This window comes from Cavia porcellus, unplaced genomic scaffold (genome assembly GCF_034190915.1).
Source record: "Cavia porcellus strain 051 isolate PalLab524CR breed Dunkin Hartley unplaced genomic scaffold, mCavPor4.1 scaffold_50, whole genome shotgun sequence".
Taxonomy (NCBI): Eukaryota; Metazoa; Chordata; class Mammalia; order Rodentia; family Caviidae; genus Cavia; species Cavia porcellus.
The window spans coordinates 2,695,940-2,713,652 of record NW_026947533.1 but is presented as its reverse complement, the minus strand read 5'-3'; the positions used below and the strand labels follow the sequence as shown (position 1 = coordinate 2,713,652).

The 17,713-nt window shown below is 38.1% G+C and overlaps 1 protein-coding gene across 1 annotated transcript; it reads left to right on the top strand.

Moving 5' to 3' along the window:
- Positions 1–3,010: 3,010 nt before the first annotated feature.
- LOC134475042 (zinc finger protein 431-like) lies at positions 3,011–17,239 on the top strand. The gene is made up of 4 exons (XM_063244408.1): positions 3,011–3,128; positions 14,657–14,783; positions 14,980–15,040; positions 16,568–17,239. Exons 1-4 carry the CDS (start codon positions 3,126–3,128, stop codon positions 17,115–17,117), a joined length of 741 nt encoding a protein of 246 aa, XP_063100478.1. The 5' UTR covers positions 3,011–3,125; the 3' UTR covers positions 17,118–17,239.
- The last annotated feature ends 474 nt before the right edge of the window (positions 17,240–17,713 follow it).

Below are 17,713 nucleotides of genomic sequence, written 5' to 3'. Positions count from 1 at the left end.
CCTTATTGGTTGACCACATTTCTACTCTGCCTTATGCTTAACTTTCAGATTCCTATTTTCCCCTCCCCTGGACCCATCTAACCTCATGATTTCACTCTATACAAGTTCCTTAAAAAGACAAAGTCTTTGGCAACACACTGAGACCCTTCCTGTCTCTCAGACAGAAGCTTTCCTTCTCCCAATAAATATATTCCACTCTTAAACTCCATCATTCCTAAAATTCATTCTTCAATTTTAGAGAACACAAACTCATACCAGATATATACTAGGTAAGGAGTTTCATTCCCCTATACCATTAACATGAGCCAAATTAACATGACTATACTTTTATAGTGTCTGAAATTTTTTTCTTTTCCTGCAGTTTCAAGTGATTAATATAACTCACAATGATTATAATCCTGGCAATATCTTAAATTGTATACAACAATCATTATAAATGTAAAATAATTGCTTTGATTGTTTTATTTAGCAAGACCTAGACTTTGCCATGGTCCTAGGTTATATCTTATAAAAGAGAAGGTTCATCTATAATTGTTCAGAAATATTTCTACATTATTGCCTGCTTGAACAATTTTTAATTAGATAAACTGTATTTTCAGTTTCTACAAGGCTTCTATTATATTATTGAAAGCTGTCTGTAGGCATCTAGGACCTTGGCTATAATTTGATGCATAATTCTGTTTTGAAACTTGTATAAAGATTTATTTTTATCTTAGGAGTAAACTCACTGCATTGACACTGATAGAGTGAAGCAAAAGCGCACTGCATTAATTTCCATTGGATACTCGTGGCATAGAGCATGTCAATTACTGAGAAGGTAAAATAGCTTCATATATAGACAAGAATCAGTACTATTAGGATTTCATGGCCCAATAGAGAAGCAGAATGATAGGATTATTTCCAAAAGATGAAAAATATTTCCAAAAGATGAGAAGTATAAAACAAAAAGAAGCCTTTATTCTGAGAACAAGGATAGAGATGACTGGCACCCCCCCCCACCGCTGGAGTCCAGTCATCTCTATGGCAGACACGTGGGGTGAGGGTATGTAAGTAGCCTCAGTCTGGGGTGGAACCTAAGGAGGACTTTAGGGATGGACAGGTAGCCCATTGGTCTTAGGTTTGGCGCCATAGGTAAATTTCCAGGGCTGAAAGGTGGCATCATAGGTAAATTCCTAGGGGCGGGGGAGATAGGGGCTTGTGCTTTCTGTTGAGGCTTTCCTGGCTACAGAGACCTGTCTGGGCCAAAAACCTTTCACAGAATATAAGAAAAAGTAGCAGTGTCCTTTCTATTTAAAGAATGTGGAGAGGAACATACAGCCACCAAGGGTTTTCTGTTTTTTTCTGACAGATTATGGGATTATAGGGTATATATGAAATTTGGTAGTGATGGTACTGACATTGACATCATGTAAGGAGCTGATTGGAATTTTCTTTTGGCCCCTGGGAAAGGAATGAGGAAGTTGTATTCAGGGAAAAACGAAGAAGTAGCCATATGGGTAAGCATCCCTGATTTGACATTTCACCCTGATGAACTACCACCATGAAGTCCTGTAATTTATTCTAGAGCAAAACTCTTTAAAGTACATCCTTCAGTTTAAATTAAGAAATGAAAATAAAGAATTTTTGCTATGTGTCTTCTTCTATGGTTAGTGGTAAACAATTCACAAGGAAAGTTTCTAAACATTTTCTTAATGCATTGTAGATAGCATAAACAAAACTACAGATCAGTTCACTTTCAGAAAACAGAAGCAGCACTAAAAGTCAGGGATAAAGCCCTTCAATGCAAATGTCCCTTAAGAGGTGAGATCAACATTTAAGAATACAAGCATCTACTTAATTCTCTGACTTCAAGAAAAAGAAAAATTTACACTGTTATTGCTATAGGGTAATGAAACTCCAGGTCTACTATGTCTGGGATGAGTTTGTGTTGTCTGAAGTCAAAAAATGAATTTTAGAAAAAAGAGAAGTCAAGATAATATAATTATTGGGAGAAAGAAAGCTGTGTGAGAGAAAGCAAATGCGTCCTAACTGGGTTGGCAAAGACTGTCTTTTCCAAGGCCTTTTAGAGTAAAATCATGTGGTGAGATTGGTGGAAGGTGGGGAAAACTGGGAACTCACAATGCAGATGGGCATAAGATGGGACAGAGCTATGGTAGCCAATAAGATAAATAGTTCAGGTAAAGTTGATTAAATTGAGAACAAAGGGGGAATGGAGTCACATAGAAAGCAGACATTCTTAATCAGCAGTGAATCTTCCCTTAGGGGTTTGGGAGGGTAACTCCTTAGTTCATCAGAATGATAGGAACTATTTAGAATGTCAGTCTTTAGGATAAGGATAAATTTCTTTGAATGGTGACTCCCGACTTCCTCAGAGGGCTAGGGAACTATTTAGAATATCAGTCCTTAGGATATGGATGAGTTTGTTGATCTTCTGTCTTGAGGCTTAGCCCATAGCAGGATTTGCCCATCTTCTCCATAGTTGCAAGGTATCTGGGTTTCTGGATGGGCTGCTAGGAGGACCTAGCCCTGTCTCATTGCTAATCATAATTAACTAATTCAGCTCCACATGTTAGTATTTTTAGGAAAATTGAATACAGATGTCTTGTGCTCTGGGTTAGTGATCTGGGGATGACAGTGTGCAATGTATATACCAGTGTTGCCCCCTGATTCACATGTCTTGAAATTTAGTTTTAGATTATTTTTTCTTTTTATCCTTGAAATGAAAATTTGGAAATGAAAAGCCTGAGGTAAGGCACTTTGGTACACATATTCCTCTGTGTAGCTGAGATCAACACTGGTGAAGACAACCAGCTTCAGAAGTCTCTGACTACTGTCTATCATTTGGGATCCTCTCTTGCAGGAAGGAGTTCCATTCCCTGTTTATTTTTGACTTAGAAGGAGGGCAGTAGAGCGGCAGTCAATCAGTGATGAAGAGGCGGGCTATATGAAATGTCCAATCAGGCGAGCTGTGGGAGGAGGTCTCTTGGGTCTCTTCCGGTGTATAGAAATTGTGTACCTGTTTGGAATACAAAACTGGGAGCAGAATGTTGCTGGATCTCATTTACTGGTTTCGATGTCCTGTGGCCTGATTAGCAAAGAACCTGGGAGACCCTCTAAGCCACAGAATGGTGAGGCTTTGGATGGGAGCCCAGAAATAGGGTGGAATTGGGAGAAGACAGTTACAAGTGGTGAGAAGTAGTTCTGGTGTGTGTAGACTCAGGTATTTAGTTAGCTTCAGCTCCAGAGGTCTTCTAGCATTGGTCTTGGGTCGTCCACTTTCCCTTTTTTCTTCTGCTGGGAGCAAGGATGATTCTGTGTCCCCAGAGCCCTGAATTAACTCTGATAGCAACAGACTGGAGTATCATCTTTGAAATTTTCTACTGCCCTGACAACTTCACCATAGAGAGCAGAGGAAGGAGCTTGGGAAGCCCCTGACTCTGATGCATTTTGGAGCTGGAGCATCAGTACTGAGCTTGGTCTCTGCTCTCATTCCAGGGATCAGCAACCTTGATGTTCTAAAGTTTATAAATGTTTGTAATGCAGGGCCTCATATCCACAATGGCACTTCTTAAACTTGTAATTTTTTGTATTTATAGGGATTGCCTAAATTTATCATATGTTCTCGCATTTCCAACCCCATGACAGGTGTTGGCAAAGATTATGAAAATTCAGAGATGTGCAGTGATGTGCTTCGGTGGAGGAAGGCTTTTCAAACACCTGGTGAACTCCTGTGTATGATAAATAACAGTGAAAATAATTTTTCAACATAATTTGTGACACGTGCTCATAGACTATATTTGTGAGAACAGCCATAGAAGTTTCAATTTTGAGAAAAATGAAGCAGATATAAAAGTGTCCTCAAGGGCCGGGTAAAGTGTGCTTGCTAAGGACAAATTCCAGAAAGGCCTGCCTGTTAAATTCTCACTGGAAAATGCCTAAATGTAGGAACATGCCTAAGTTGCATGAACATATACATGTGATATCCTTCTGAATGGAAAGGAATATGGGTGTCATCTCTGAATTAAGAGCTGCTTTAATAGTGTGGTTGATCATATACATTGTTTAAATATTGAAATGCCCTGTAATGGACTTTACTAATTCGTGTAAAGAGATTCCCTAAATTGAAATTGTGCAGGTATATCAATAGTTAAGGCATGAAGGGTTTTCTGCTTAGGGTGGACCGGAGGAACATGGAAAGGATGTGGAAGTGACCAGCAGGACACAGTGTGCAAATAGCAGGACATACAACAGAGAGGGTCTTCACTGAGTCAGGTAGTACTTAGGGTAAGCATGAAGTTAAAGTTGAATCATGATATCTTCCTTAAGGTGAATAACACCAGCTCTGGTAACAATCAGTATTCCACATCTCTGTCACCCCATGAATTCTGTGTTATTCACTTGAAATCTAGTTTTGATTATCTCGAATTATGACTCAGTATCACGAAGGTGAAATTTGAATTTTTTTTGTACCAAGTATTGAACTCATGTTCTCAAGCTTGCAAGTTAGGTTTTCAAGCTGCTAGCTAAATACCCAGCTCTGAAAGTGTTTTCTGTATATTATGAATAATATCAACCTTGTTCCTCAGAAAATGTTGAATATTGTGGAATGTTTCTTAATTGTATGGCTATAACTTTTTAAAGCAAACCAAAGGTGTCTTATGCAGTCATTTTCCAAGTTTCACATTGTCTGTGGGGTGTCTCCATCAGGGTTTCTCTATTTCAGGCAGCTCTGTAACTTAGGCTAGCCCCAAACTCAAGACAGTTCTCCTGCATCAGCCTCCCAAGATATATTTCTTATATCTGAGTGGAAAGTGATCACTTGTTGACACTGAGGTATAATTTGAAGCTTGCACCTGCTTTCATTGTTTATACATTTTTTACATACAGCAGTTTTCCATGAACATTTGTGTTATAATTTATGTACCATATTTGATGTTATTTATGTTTTGTTCTATGAAACCAAATTCAAATATCAAAATGCTGCTTAAGTATATTAAGAACAAAGGACTCAGTGGCCTAATTGAGATTTGAAGAGATATAATTTGTAGTCCATCAAAGTGATGGATGAGATACTTGTCTGCCTCTGTGCTTTATGGATGCTGGTCCTGCAGGCTCTCACTATGAGCTCTGCATTAGAGACAATGCACACCAACTCTTGCAGTGACTCAGCATAAGAATCAGTGCTCCTATTTGGCTGTTACAGTAGTGGTGAGTTGCAACATAGCATGAAATCGCTGTCTCAAAAAATGTATATACAAAAATTAATCCCCAAGATATGGGATTAAGATTTGAAGAAATCAGTCTCCATTCAACTGTTTTCTTTGGTTTTATTTGTTTAGTTTAGCTTTGTTTTATTGAGGCAGGTTTTCTCTGTGTATATCAGCTAGATTTGAACCCCTTATGGAGTGCAGAGTTGCCCTAACCACAAAGCAGCACTCCTGCCTCAGTTTCTGGAGTGCTGGGATTATAGATATGTGTGTTTTTACCCTAGAAAATATTGAGGCTTGTAACTTAGCTGTGTTGTAGCTTGGCATAGTAGATGGCATGTTGAGCTTTGCATTTAACTAGTGCCCTGTACTTCACCCAGAAAAATGGAAAATCACTCAGGGTAGAAGTCCAAGGAGTAAAGCAAAATGAGCTATACACAAAGAAAAAAATTAACCTGCTCAACAAAAGAAGCAGAATAAATTTGTCATCCAAAAATTATTATAAGAGTCTAGCTCAATGATTTCCAACAGGATCTTTTTGTGATTCTATCTTTTAAAATGTCTGTAACTTTCCAGTTCAAAGCCTCTTCTTTAGATCCTGAAATGGGGATGGGGGTTCTGTATACAAGTGGTCCTGAGACCAGCTAATGAAATTTCACATTTCTCAATTGGTTTGCTTGTCTTCCTATATTGTTGTTCACAAACTAAACTCAAGCTGCAGAAACCTTTACTGACACAAGCAAACACCAGGATTAAATGACAGTGGCACTGAAATGAAAAATAATATTGAAAAGGAAAGGAGAAAAAAGACAAATGCCATGTGTTATAATGCCCACCTCTTTTCCCTAGAGATGAAGAGGTTGAAACAGGAGAATGGCCATGTATTCAAAGAGCCAACCTACCTAGTGATTGCAAGGCTGGCCAGAACTCCAAAGTGAGTCTATGTCTTTAAATCAAAAAACTAAAATGAAAAAAATAAACAAGGTGACAGAAAGACTATTTAAAAAAATAATTATGGAGCTGAGTGAAAGTTAACTTATGCAAAATGGGAATTATTGAATGATGCTGCAGAAGAAGGAAGGCCATGTAGTGGCATCCAGGAGGCAGTGACAAACACAGATTTAGGAATGGCACCTATTGCGCTACAGCACAACAGTGACCTCCTTCCCCCAATACATTTGTAGTTCACTAGACTGAGGACTTCTAAAAGTTCATGGAAATGTTAAACTCATGGCAAACAAGCAGCTTGAAATCCAGCCTTTGGAACATGGCCTTTAGCAGAATTTCATATTTAAATTTAAATAAGAAAAATATAATTCTGCCCTGTTTGATGTCAAATGCACCAAGTTTAATGGCTCACAACATTGAGAAACGAAGCCACAAACCAAAAGAAGTTCCAAAATTTTCTTAGAAAAAAAGAGAGAAGAATAGCCCTGAATTTTCTGGAGTGGTCTTCAGTGTTTTGGCCACAGACCTATTGTCAGAGAACAGTTATACAGTAAAGTCCCAATGTGGGTACAGTGTGGGTCTCAGACTACAATCAACCTATAAGCTTATAGCTGCTTAACTAATATTATTCAGCAGGGGAACAAGTCAGCCCGAAAAGGTATGTGGAAAGAGCCAAGGCATTTTGTGGGAACAATAGTCCAGTTGTTCTGGTCTTTGAGTATGGTAATTGAGGCCTATGAGGACTTCCTGGAACAGGTGGTGGAAACTGCAGTACATTTCAAACTATTGTTTTTCTCTTCAGGAGCATGTAGACATTGTCACTGCATCTTCACCTTCAGTTCTGGCTTTCTTCAGCTGTGCCTGTAGCAGTGATTGTTGTGTTTAGTTTTTTGCATTGACTCTTTGAGGTTCCAGTTCTTCTCTGATTGTATATCAATTTCTGTCTACATTGGCATCCTTTGCTAAAATCACAATAGTATTTGAATGAATAAAGTGATGTTTATACATTTAAAACTATTCATTAATACAGGCCAGGGATTTAAGCTCAGCAGGCAGAAACGTCTGCCTGGAAAGTGCTAGGTTGTAACTTTGATCGCTGGTACCTATAAACAAAAGTAATTTAAACTGCAAGGAAATAAAATCTTTTCATTTGCGAAAATGTAGGTTTATAAAATTTATAACTAAATATGTCAATGGCAAATTAAACATTGTTAATAGTCATATTTAGTATCTAAAGTTGTTGATTCTGGGTGTTGAATTCAGAGATAAAAGAAGCTGCCTGGAGTGCACAAGGACATGAGTTCAATCTCTCATACAAAAAAAAATTCACAGTTGTCAGTGATTTAGTGCTATGAGCACATTTATTGAAACTGATACTTGTTAATTAATAGGCTTAATATTTCCTTTGTGGTCTATGAAATACCTGCACATAACATGCCAATTACAGTAAATGATGTACTGTCCCCTATAGTGTTAGACCGGTGTCGCAAGGAAGACTCCAAGGGCCTCACTCTCATGTAAAAACAAAGGGGTTTTTATTATTCTGTGTACACGGGGTCCTCCAAACAGGTGGAAATGGAGAACCCTGAGTTGGGGCAAGGCTGGTGTTTTTAAGGATGAAAACCGCAAAGCAGGCGGGTTACAGAAGCAGATCGCATTGGTTAGTTTTGAACGGTGCAGGGCTTGGCAAAAGCTGATTGGAGGGGCCCAGGGTTGGGTAACTATGGTGTCCGGGGTTCTAGCCTGGTCACTGTGTTCCCGGAACTGTTACTTATCTTGCCTAACTCACTGAAACAGAACATCCTGTGGTTTTATGACCAACGGAAAGTCCCTTCTTGCTTTGTACAGATAGCTCGGGGGTTGCAGCTGTAAAGTTAACTCTTTCAGTACAATCTAATACAATCTGATGCAATTAACACAATTTGTGATGGGGCTACCAGATAGGGAAGACTCAGGATGTCAGGAGCTATTACCTCAGGCCTTTGTTTTATGGCCTTTAGGAAGTTAAAACTTAACCTAGTTGGATTTGAAGGGAGAAGGGGAGGGGGAGCAGCAGATGGAACGAGCTTTCTTGGTCTCTTCAATAGGATTGCTATTTTCTGAGTTGTTTTTATTTTTTGTTTTCCCACATACTTGAAAGTTGAAAATGTTGGCTGTTGCTAGCTAGAAAAACTGTGATAATCATTTTTTTTTCAATTTAGTGATATATTTCCCTATATCCATTAAGAACATTTATTTGCTACAATTACCCCAAGTGAAATTCATAAACAATTCTTAAAGTTACAGGCAGCTGAGTTAGTTAGAAATACAGGCAACCATACCATGATATAGTGGAATGAAATTCTTGAACTTCTATGTCTGGTATGAGTTTGTGTTCTCTAAAGTGCAAAAATGAATTTTAGGAACAACAGAGTTGAAGAGCAGAATATATTTATTGAGAGATAGAAAGTGAATGTGTTTTGCTCTAAATAGGATATTTTAGAATTGGGAGGTGGAACTAGGGGACTTTTACCTTGAAGTCACTTTCCTCTCCCCTATTCAACTTACCTGTGACCAGAAAAGAATCTCAATCAGTTACTTGCATATCAGCAATGCCATCTTTTTTTTATTTTTTTTGTCTTTTTCCTTTTTATCCATACCGGGGATTGAATTCAGGACTACCTGCTGGCAAGGCAGGCGCTTATGCCACTGAGCTAAATCTCCAGACCCAGTAATGCCATCTTTAATTAAGCACCACCAAAGTCAAAAACTATATGTATGCCGCCCACATACTTCCAGAATTAAAAGCAAGACCCCCCAGTGGTCATGGGGTTCTCCCCATATTCTTAGAATAAAGGCCATTTTGACTTTGTATTCTCTTCTTTACTACACCAAAAATCCTATCGGAAAGCTTCTATCTGAGAAAAACAGGAGGGATTCTGAGCCTGTAGCAAAAGACTCTGTCTCTTCTAGAGACTTTACAGAATAAAATCATGTGATGAGACAGGTTTAAAGTGGGTTAGATTACTGAGATTACTGAGGAGGTAAATTAGCACAATAGAGAAGCAGAATATAAGAAATGTAAAAGTGGTCTTTTATTTAAAGAATGTGGAGAGGAGCCCACAGCCACCAAGGGTTTGGCTGTGTTTTTTTTTTTCCCTGACTGAGTATGGGGTTATGGGGTATATGTGACTTTTGAATGGCTGTTGTGCTTGGAGGGGACATTGATGTCTTGCTAGGAGCTGATGGGAATTTTCTTTAGGCCCCTTGGAAAGAAAGAGGAAGTTGTATTCAAGGAGAAAAGAGGAAGTGGCCTTATGACTAAGCATCCCTGATTTCACATTCTTCCACCTTGAACTACAACCATGAGGTCCTGTAATTATTTGAAGGGCAAAGCTCTTTCAAATACATCCTTTGGTTTGAATGAAGAAATCAAAACAAAGAATTTTTGCTGTCTTCCTCCATGGCTGTTGGTAAACCATTCATAAGAAATATTTTGAGTCAATTCCTTAATGCATTGTCAATACCATAACCAAAATTACAGATCAGTTCAGTTTCAGAAAAAGAAGCAGCACTTAAAGGCAGGGATAAAAGACTTCAATGCAAATATCCATGGCATGGTGAGATCAACAATGTGTGATACAAACTACTGGATTTCTCTGACTTCAAGAAAGAGAAAAGTTTATACTGATATTGATATACTGGAATGAATCTCCCTGTCTACTATGTCTGATATTAGGTTTTTGTCCTGTAAAGTCCAAGAATGAATTTTAGGAACAACAGAGATTAAGAGAAGAATATACTTATTGAGAGAAAAAAAGCTGCCTGAGAGAGAGAAGGTATCCTGAGCAGGTTGCCAAACACTGTCCATTCTAGGGACCTTTATAGCGTAAACTCATGTGGTGAAGTGAGTTTAAGGTGGGGAAAACTAAGAACTCACAATGCAGATGGGCATAAGATGGGACAGAGTAATGGTAGCCAATAAGATTATAAGTTCAGGTAAAGTTGATTAAATTGGTAACAAAGGGGGAAGGGAGTCACATAGAAAGCAGGCATTCTTAGGCAGCTGTGACTCTTCCCTTAGGGGTTTGGGAGGGTGACTCCTGAGTTCCTCAGGATGATAGGAACTATTTAGAATGTCAGTCTTTAGGATAAGGATACATTTCTTTAAATGGTGACTCCTGACTTCCTCAGAGTGCTAGGGAACTATTTAGAGTATCAATCCTTAGGATATGGATGAATTTGCTTATCATTTGTCTTGAGCCTTGGCCCATAGCATGAGGTGTCAGTATTCCCCATAGTTGCAAGGTATCTGGTCTCCTGCATGGCCAAGTCTCATGACAATAGTATTTAAGTAACTCACGTCCCTGTAACAGTACTGTTTGGAAAATTGAGTACCGATGTCTTGTGCACTGGGTGAAAGATCTGGGGATGACAATGTGCAATGTATATACCTTTGTTGCCCCCTGATTGACACGTTTTGAAATTTACTTTTAGTTGATGTGTTCTTTTTTTCTTGAAATAAAATAGATTTAAAAATTAAAAGTCTGAGGTAAAGCTCTTCAATACAAACACTCCTCTGTCGAGCTGAGTTCACCACTGTAGAAGAATGGCAGCTCCAGAAGTCTCTGCACTACAGTCTATCATTTGAGATCCTCTCTTGCAGGGAGGGGTTCCTTTCTCTGTTTATTCTTGACTCAGAAGGACGGCAATAGAGCAGGAGTCAATCAGTGATAAAGGGGCAGGCTATATGAACTGTCCAGTGAGGTGGGCCATTGCTGGCTGTGACTTCTGGCTGTGACTTCTGTCTGTTCTGGTGTCTCAGCATGATTTACCTGTTCTGAGTACAACAGTGGTAGCAAAATGTTTGCTGAATCTCATTTAATACTTTTGATGTCCTGTGGCCTGATTAGCAAAGATTCTGAGAGATCCTGGATCCATGGAATAGTGAGGTTGTGGATAGGAGCCCAGAAATAGGATGGATTGGGCAAAACCAGTTACAAGTGTTTAGGAGTAGTTCTGGTGTCTGTAGCCTCAGGTATTTAGTTAGCTTCAGCTCCTGAGGTCCTCAAGCTTTGGCCATGGGACATTCACTATCCCTTTTGCCTCTTGCCATTGGCAAGGGTAATTTGGGGTTGCCAGGACCCTGGCTTCACTATGACAGCAGCAGACTCAAGTATCATCTTTGAAATTCACTGCTAGCCTGGTAAGTCCACCATCTTAGGCATTGGGAGGAGCTTGGGAAGACCCTGACTATGATGCTTTTGTAGCTTGTAGAGCAGTAATGAGCTAGGTCTATGCCCTCTTTCCACAGAGTAGCAGATCTGGAATGTCTAGAGTTTATTAATGTATTTAATGCAGGGCCTCATAGCCACAATGGCTCAACTTAAACTTGGGCTTTTTTGTATTTATAGTGATCTCCTAAATTTATAGTATGTTCTCCTATTTCTTCCTCATGACAGGTAGTGACAAAGGTCCTGAGAATTCAGAGATATGTAGTAGTGTGCCTCAGTGGAGAAAGGCTTCCTAAACAATTGGTGAACACCTGTGTATTCTTGAACATTGCAAAATAATTTCTGAACATACTTATTTAGGTATGCTCACAGACTACGTTTGTGAAAACAGCCATAGAGTTTTGAAGTCTGAGAAAAATGAAGCAAATATAAAAGTATTATCAAGGACAGGGTAAAAATGTGTGAAGGACAAATTGCAGGAAGGGCTACCTGTTAAATTCTCATCGAAAAATGCCAAAATTTAGGCATTTGCATGGACATATACACGTGATATCCTTCTGAATGGAAAGGAATAGAGGTGTCATCTCTGAATTAAGAGCTGGTTTAGTAGCTTGGGTGTTAATAGACAGTTTAAATATGGAAATTCTCTACAATGAACATATCTAAGTGGTGTAAATGAGAAGCCCTAAATAGAAATTTTGCAGTGATATCAATACTTAGGCATGAAGTGTTTTCTGTTTGGATGGATCAGAGGAGTGTGGAAAAGATGTGGAAGTGACTGACAGGATGCAGGCAGCAAATAGCAGGACATACAACAGAGAGCGTCTTCACTGAAAGTCAAGTAGTTCTTAGAGTAATTATGAAGTAAAGTTCTGATTGCTTCATTGAGGTGATCAACACCAGCGCTGTCAACAATCAGTACTCCACATCCCTGTCAACACATGATTTTTGTATTCCATACTTGAGATCTAATTTGATTATCTCTAATTATGTCCCAGTGTCATGAAGGTGAAATTTTCAATTTTTTTGTACCAAGGATCGAACGCATGACCTATGCTTTCCAGGCAGTCCTTCATGCCACTGAGCTCAATACCCAACTATGAAAGTGTTTTCTGTGTAGTATGGAAGAGATCCACATTGTTTCTCAGAAAGTGTTGAATATTGTTGGAATTTTTCAGTATTGTATGGCTATAACTTTTTAAAAACAAACCAAAGGTGTCTTATGCAGTCTCTTTTTAAGCTTCACTTTGTCTGTTCGGTGTCTCAATCAGGGTTTGTCTATTTTAGACAGCTCTGTAACTTAGGATAGCCCAAAATTCAAGGAAGAAATCCTTCACCAGCATCCCAAGATATATTTCTTATATTTGACTTGAAAGTGATCACTTGGTGACAGTGAGGTATAATTTACAGCTTGGGCCTGGTTTCATTTTATATACATATTTTTAAAATACAGCTGTTTTTCCCTAACACTTGAGTTATTATTTATATACCATATTTGATGTTATTTATGTTTTGTTCTATGAATCCAAATTCATGTTTCAAAATGCTGCTTAAGTATATTAAGAACAAAGTACTCATTGGCCTAAATGAGATTTGAAGAGACATCATCTGTAGTATATCAAAGTGATTGATGAGATTTTTTATTTAATTTTGAAATTGGTAAAATACAATAGAACAAGGCAGCATAAGGTCAACTAAGATCATACAGTGAAATTGGTACACAACTTCACAACAGGTTACTGGGATAACAGTAATAGGTATCACAGTATATTTTGTTATCTTTGTAATAGTTGTTCTTTAATCACATATATCAAAATGAGATGAAATACAGAACATTATAGAACTTATCAAAACAATATTGAATTGAGCAGTACCATTAATTAGAATAGAGTGAAACAATAATAAAAACATTTTCCTTCAAAGAGATAGTAGAAGGAAGTCCCCCTTATTTGCTATGGTCTACTTCCCAGGAGGCACTCAGATTTCTGGTTCCCATTAGCCCATTCCAGAAAGGGCTACCTGTTAAATTCTCATCAAAAAATGCCAAAATTTAGGCATTTACATGGATATATACATGTGATATCCTTCTGAATGGAAAGGAATAGAGGTGTCATCTCTGAATTAAGAGCTGGTTTAGTAGCTTGGGTGTTAATAGACAGTTTAAACATGGAAATTCTCTACAATGAACATATCTAAGTGGTGTAAATAAGAAGCCCTAAATAGAAATTTTTCAGGAGAAGAGGGGTAGGGAAGTGGGATGTTTGATTCTAGGTGGTGCATCAGTAGGTGACAGGAGAAGAGGGGTAGGGAAGTGGGATGTTTGATTCTAGGTGGTGCATCAGTAGGTTCACTATTGCTCATTAGGGAGACAGGCTGGTTGTTTGGTTTCACAGCGTCCTAAGTTCCAACATATCACAGATCTTAGGAGCTACTACTGGTTATCCCCCTGGAAGGGCTGCAGTTTTCCATACTGCCACTGCTCACCAGGGAGGTGAGGTACTTGCTTGGCTTCCCAGTGTCCTAAGTTCCAACATGGCATGGATCTCAGAAGTTGCTGCTGGTTCTCCCCATGAAAGGGCCGCAGTCTGCCAGACTGCCACCACTTACCAGGGAGAAGTGGTGCTTGCTTGGCTTCATAGTGTCCTAAATTCCAGCATGGCATGGATCTCAGGAGCTGCTGTTGGTTTTCCCCCTAGAAGGGCTGCAGTCTGCCAAACCACCACCACTGACCATGGAGTGGAGGTGCTTACTTAGCTTCCCAGTCAATTGATGAGATATTTATCTGCTTCTGTGCTTTGTGGTTGCTGGTCCTGCAGGCTTCTCACTGTGAGCTCTGCTTTAGAGAAAGTGCACAGGGAATCTTGCCATGACTCAGCACAAGAATCAGTGCTCCTATTTGGCTGTTACATTAGCAGTGAGTTTCAATCTAGCATCAAATTTGCTGTCTTCAAAAATGTGTATAGACAGAAAATTAATGACAAGACATGGATTTAAATTTGAACAAATCAGTTTTCATTCAGCTGTTTTGTTTGGCTTTATTTGTTTAGTTTAGTTTTGCTTTATTGAGACAAGCTTTCTGTATGTATATCAGGTGGATTTGAACACCCTATGGAGCCTAGAATTGCCCTGACCTCACTGATGCTTTCCTGTCTCTGCCTTTTGAGTGCTGGGATTATAGATATGCACCACCGCACTTTGCTTTTGATTCAGATTTGTAGGAGAGAATTTAAGATATCCCAAACCTGGGGTCTCAACCTTCCTTTGAGAAATACATGTATGATCCTTTAGGAGGTGGTGACCTTTGAGGATGTGGTTGTGAACTTCAGCAATGAGGAGTGGAGTTTGCTGAGTCCATCCCAAAAGAACCTCTACAGAGATGTGATGGGTGAAATCTTTAGGAACATGGCTGCAATTGGTTAGGATGAAATCTTTTTGTCACTCATGCTGTCAGAATATTGTTTGTTGCTCATTAGTGATGTTTCGTTAAAAAGAATATGAAAATATTTTTAAAAATAGATCAGACATGGACACATTATATCATAAATCTAAACAAAAATCTATTTGTATGTATTACTCAACTGAGTCCTGGTATTTCTATGTCTACAATTCAGGAGGACTTGGGGATATCCAGGAAGCTGAAAAAGGAGGCAAAATTTACTGGAGATACTTAAGGTAATTCCCACTCACAAGGAGAGGAATGTTCCTGAGTAATTAGTGAGTCAGCAGAAAAATGAACACCAAATAAATGAGGCACTATTCAATTTAATGTCAGTAATATTCTCTGAAGATGTATAAGCTAGTGTATATATGAGGGAATTAAATCATGAAAATGTATGACATTGCATATAGATGTGTATGAAAGGCATACACTTTGAGTTATGACATTCTGCCTTCAGTTTTTCTACCCATTTTTACATGTGAATACAACACATTCATTATCTAACAATTGCTAAGATTGCAATAGAATTTGAAATAAAACTGAGTGCTCGTGTTTATAAGCCATGCTCTAGACAATCAGTGATTCTGATTAATATTCTTAGTAGACTGGTGGAATGTTAGTGCACTCATTTTGAATATCAGTATGCAGTTGTCTCTAAAAATTGATCCTCTCAACTTGTCCTGGATATAAAATCTCAAAATCCGCATAAAATACTGATACATGCTTACTCATATATAAAGCAGATCAAGTTATAACATATGAGGCTTTGAAGCATATCTATCTATCACTGGATTTGTGGAGAAGGAAAATGTTAATAGACTCTCTGTGATTGTGCATTCTTGTAAACCCAGCACACTAGAAATCAGATTTTGCAGAATGGCAAATTCAAGTTCAAACTTCACAGCTTAATGTTCAGTGAAAATCTCTTAAAATAGATATTTAAAAAGCTACAGATTTATGCTAATACCTGGTGTTCATTCCCAGCCCAGAAAAGAAAAAAATGTGTTATATAATGTCAAAAAATAAATAATATAATGTCATTTTCCATAAGAATTAGATGGGTCTTTCACCCATCAATTCAGTGAAATGGCTCAGCTATAAAACCTAAAAGGTCACAGGGTTTATTTTAGATGAGAAACCAAAATACAAAATGTGGAATGAAATTAAACAGAGTTGTTAGAGAAAAGTAAGACTGACCGTATGGAAAAGGGAACTACAGGTTAAGGACAGAAGGGAGATTGTGATAGGGAAACATATGAGAATAATCTGCATGTGATACACATATGTACCCATGCCCAAAGTGAAGCTAAAGATTCTGCATTTCAAAGTACCAATTTTTAAGATTTCCAAATGTGTACCAGTCTTTTGGGAATGGTTGTTTTCAACATATCTTACAAGGCTATTCTGTTGCTTCATAGTCAGAATTTCTTAGCAGCCATTAAAAACAGAACTTGATATTAATGCAGTCATTACATGGAGACCCATTTCACTGTAAATTTTTCTTTTTTTTAAATTTAATATAAGGAAAATTAAATTAGACAAAATAAGTAGAAACAATATTGCTTTCAAAGTGAAAATAAAGAGTAAGAAATCGCAAGATGATGATTACATATGCTGTTCATAGAAATAGTTATGAAATACAAAAGTGAAACATATGAAGTGGAGATTCAAACAGTGAGAATGCAGTTTTGTTCAACTCTCCAAGAAAAACTTAGTAATATGCTTATAAATCCTATATGTGATTTTTTTTTTCTTTACAGAAATGACAAGCTAGGGAAATCTTATGGACATACATCTTGGAATCAGTGTAAAGAAGTCTTCCTTTGTACTGCAGGAGGTAATGTGAATGTGAAAGAAACAGAAACACACCACAATGTTCAGATCCATGAAAAATATTGCAGTGGAGGGAAACCCTATGTATGCAAGCAATGCGGGAATGGTTTTACTACACATGGAATTTGTAAGAAACACGAAATAATTCACAGAGGAGAGAGACCCTACATATGTAAGGAGTGTGGGAAAGCTTTTACAACACATACGTATTGTCAAGTACATGAAAGTCTTCAATCTGGAGAAAAACGTTATGAATGTAAGCACTGTGAGAAAGCTTTCAGCACATGTACTTATTGTGTAATCCATGAAAAAATTCACACTGGGCAGAAATCGCATATATGTAAGAAATGTGGGAAAGCTTTTATCAGGAAAATTCATTTTCAAATACATAAAAATGTTCACACTGGAGAGAAACCCTATGTGTGTAAGCAATGTGGAAAAGGTTTCACCCAACTTGGACATTGTAAGGAACATTAAAGAATTCACACTGGAGAGAAACCATATGTATGTAAGCAATGTGGGAAAGCTTTTAATACACGGGGAGACTGTAAGAAACATGAAAGAATTCACACTGGAGAGAAACCCTATGTATGTAAGCAATGTGGGAAAGCTTTTACCAGACCTGGATGTTGTAAGGAACATGAAAGAATTCACACTGGAGAGAAACCATATGTATGTAAGCAATGTGGGAAAGCTTTTAACTCATGTGCAAGTTATAAGGTTCATGAAAGAATTCATACTGGAGAGAAACCATATGTATGTAAGCAATGTGGGAAAGCTTTTAACTCACGTGCAAGTTATAAGGTTCATGAAAGAATTCACACTGGAGAGAAACCATATGTATGTAAGCAATGTGGGAAAGCTTTTAACTCACGTGTAAGTTATAAGGTTCATGAAAGAATTCATACTGGAGAGAAACCCTATGTATGTAAGCAATGTGGGAAAGCTTTTAACACATGGGGAGACTGTAAGAAACATGAAAGAATTCACACTGGAGAGAAACCATATGTATGTAAGCAATGTGGGAAAGCTTTTAACAAACGTGCAAATTGTAAGGTTCATGAAAGAATTCA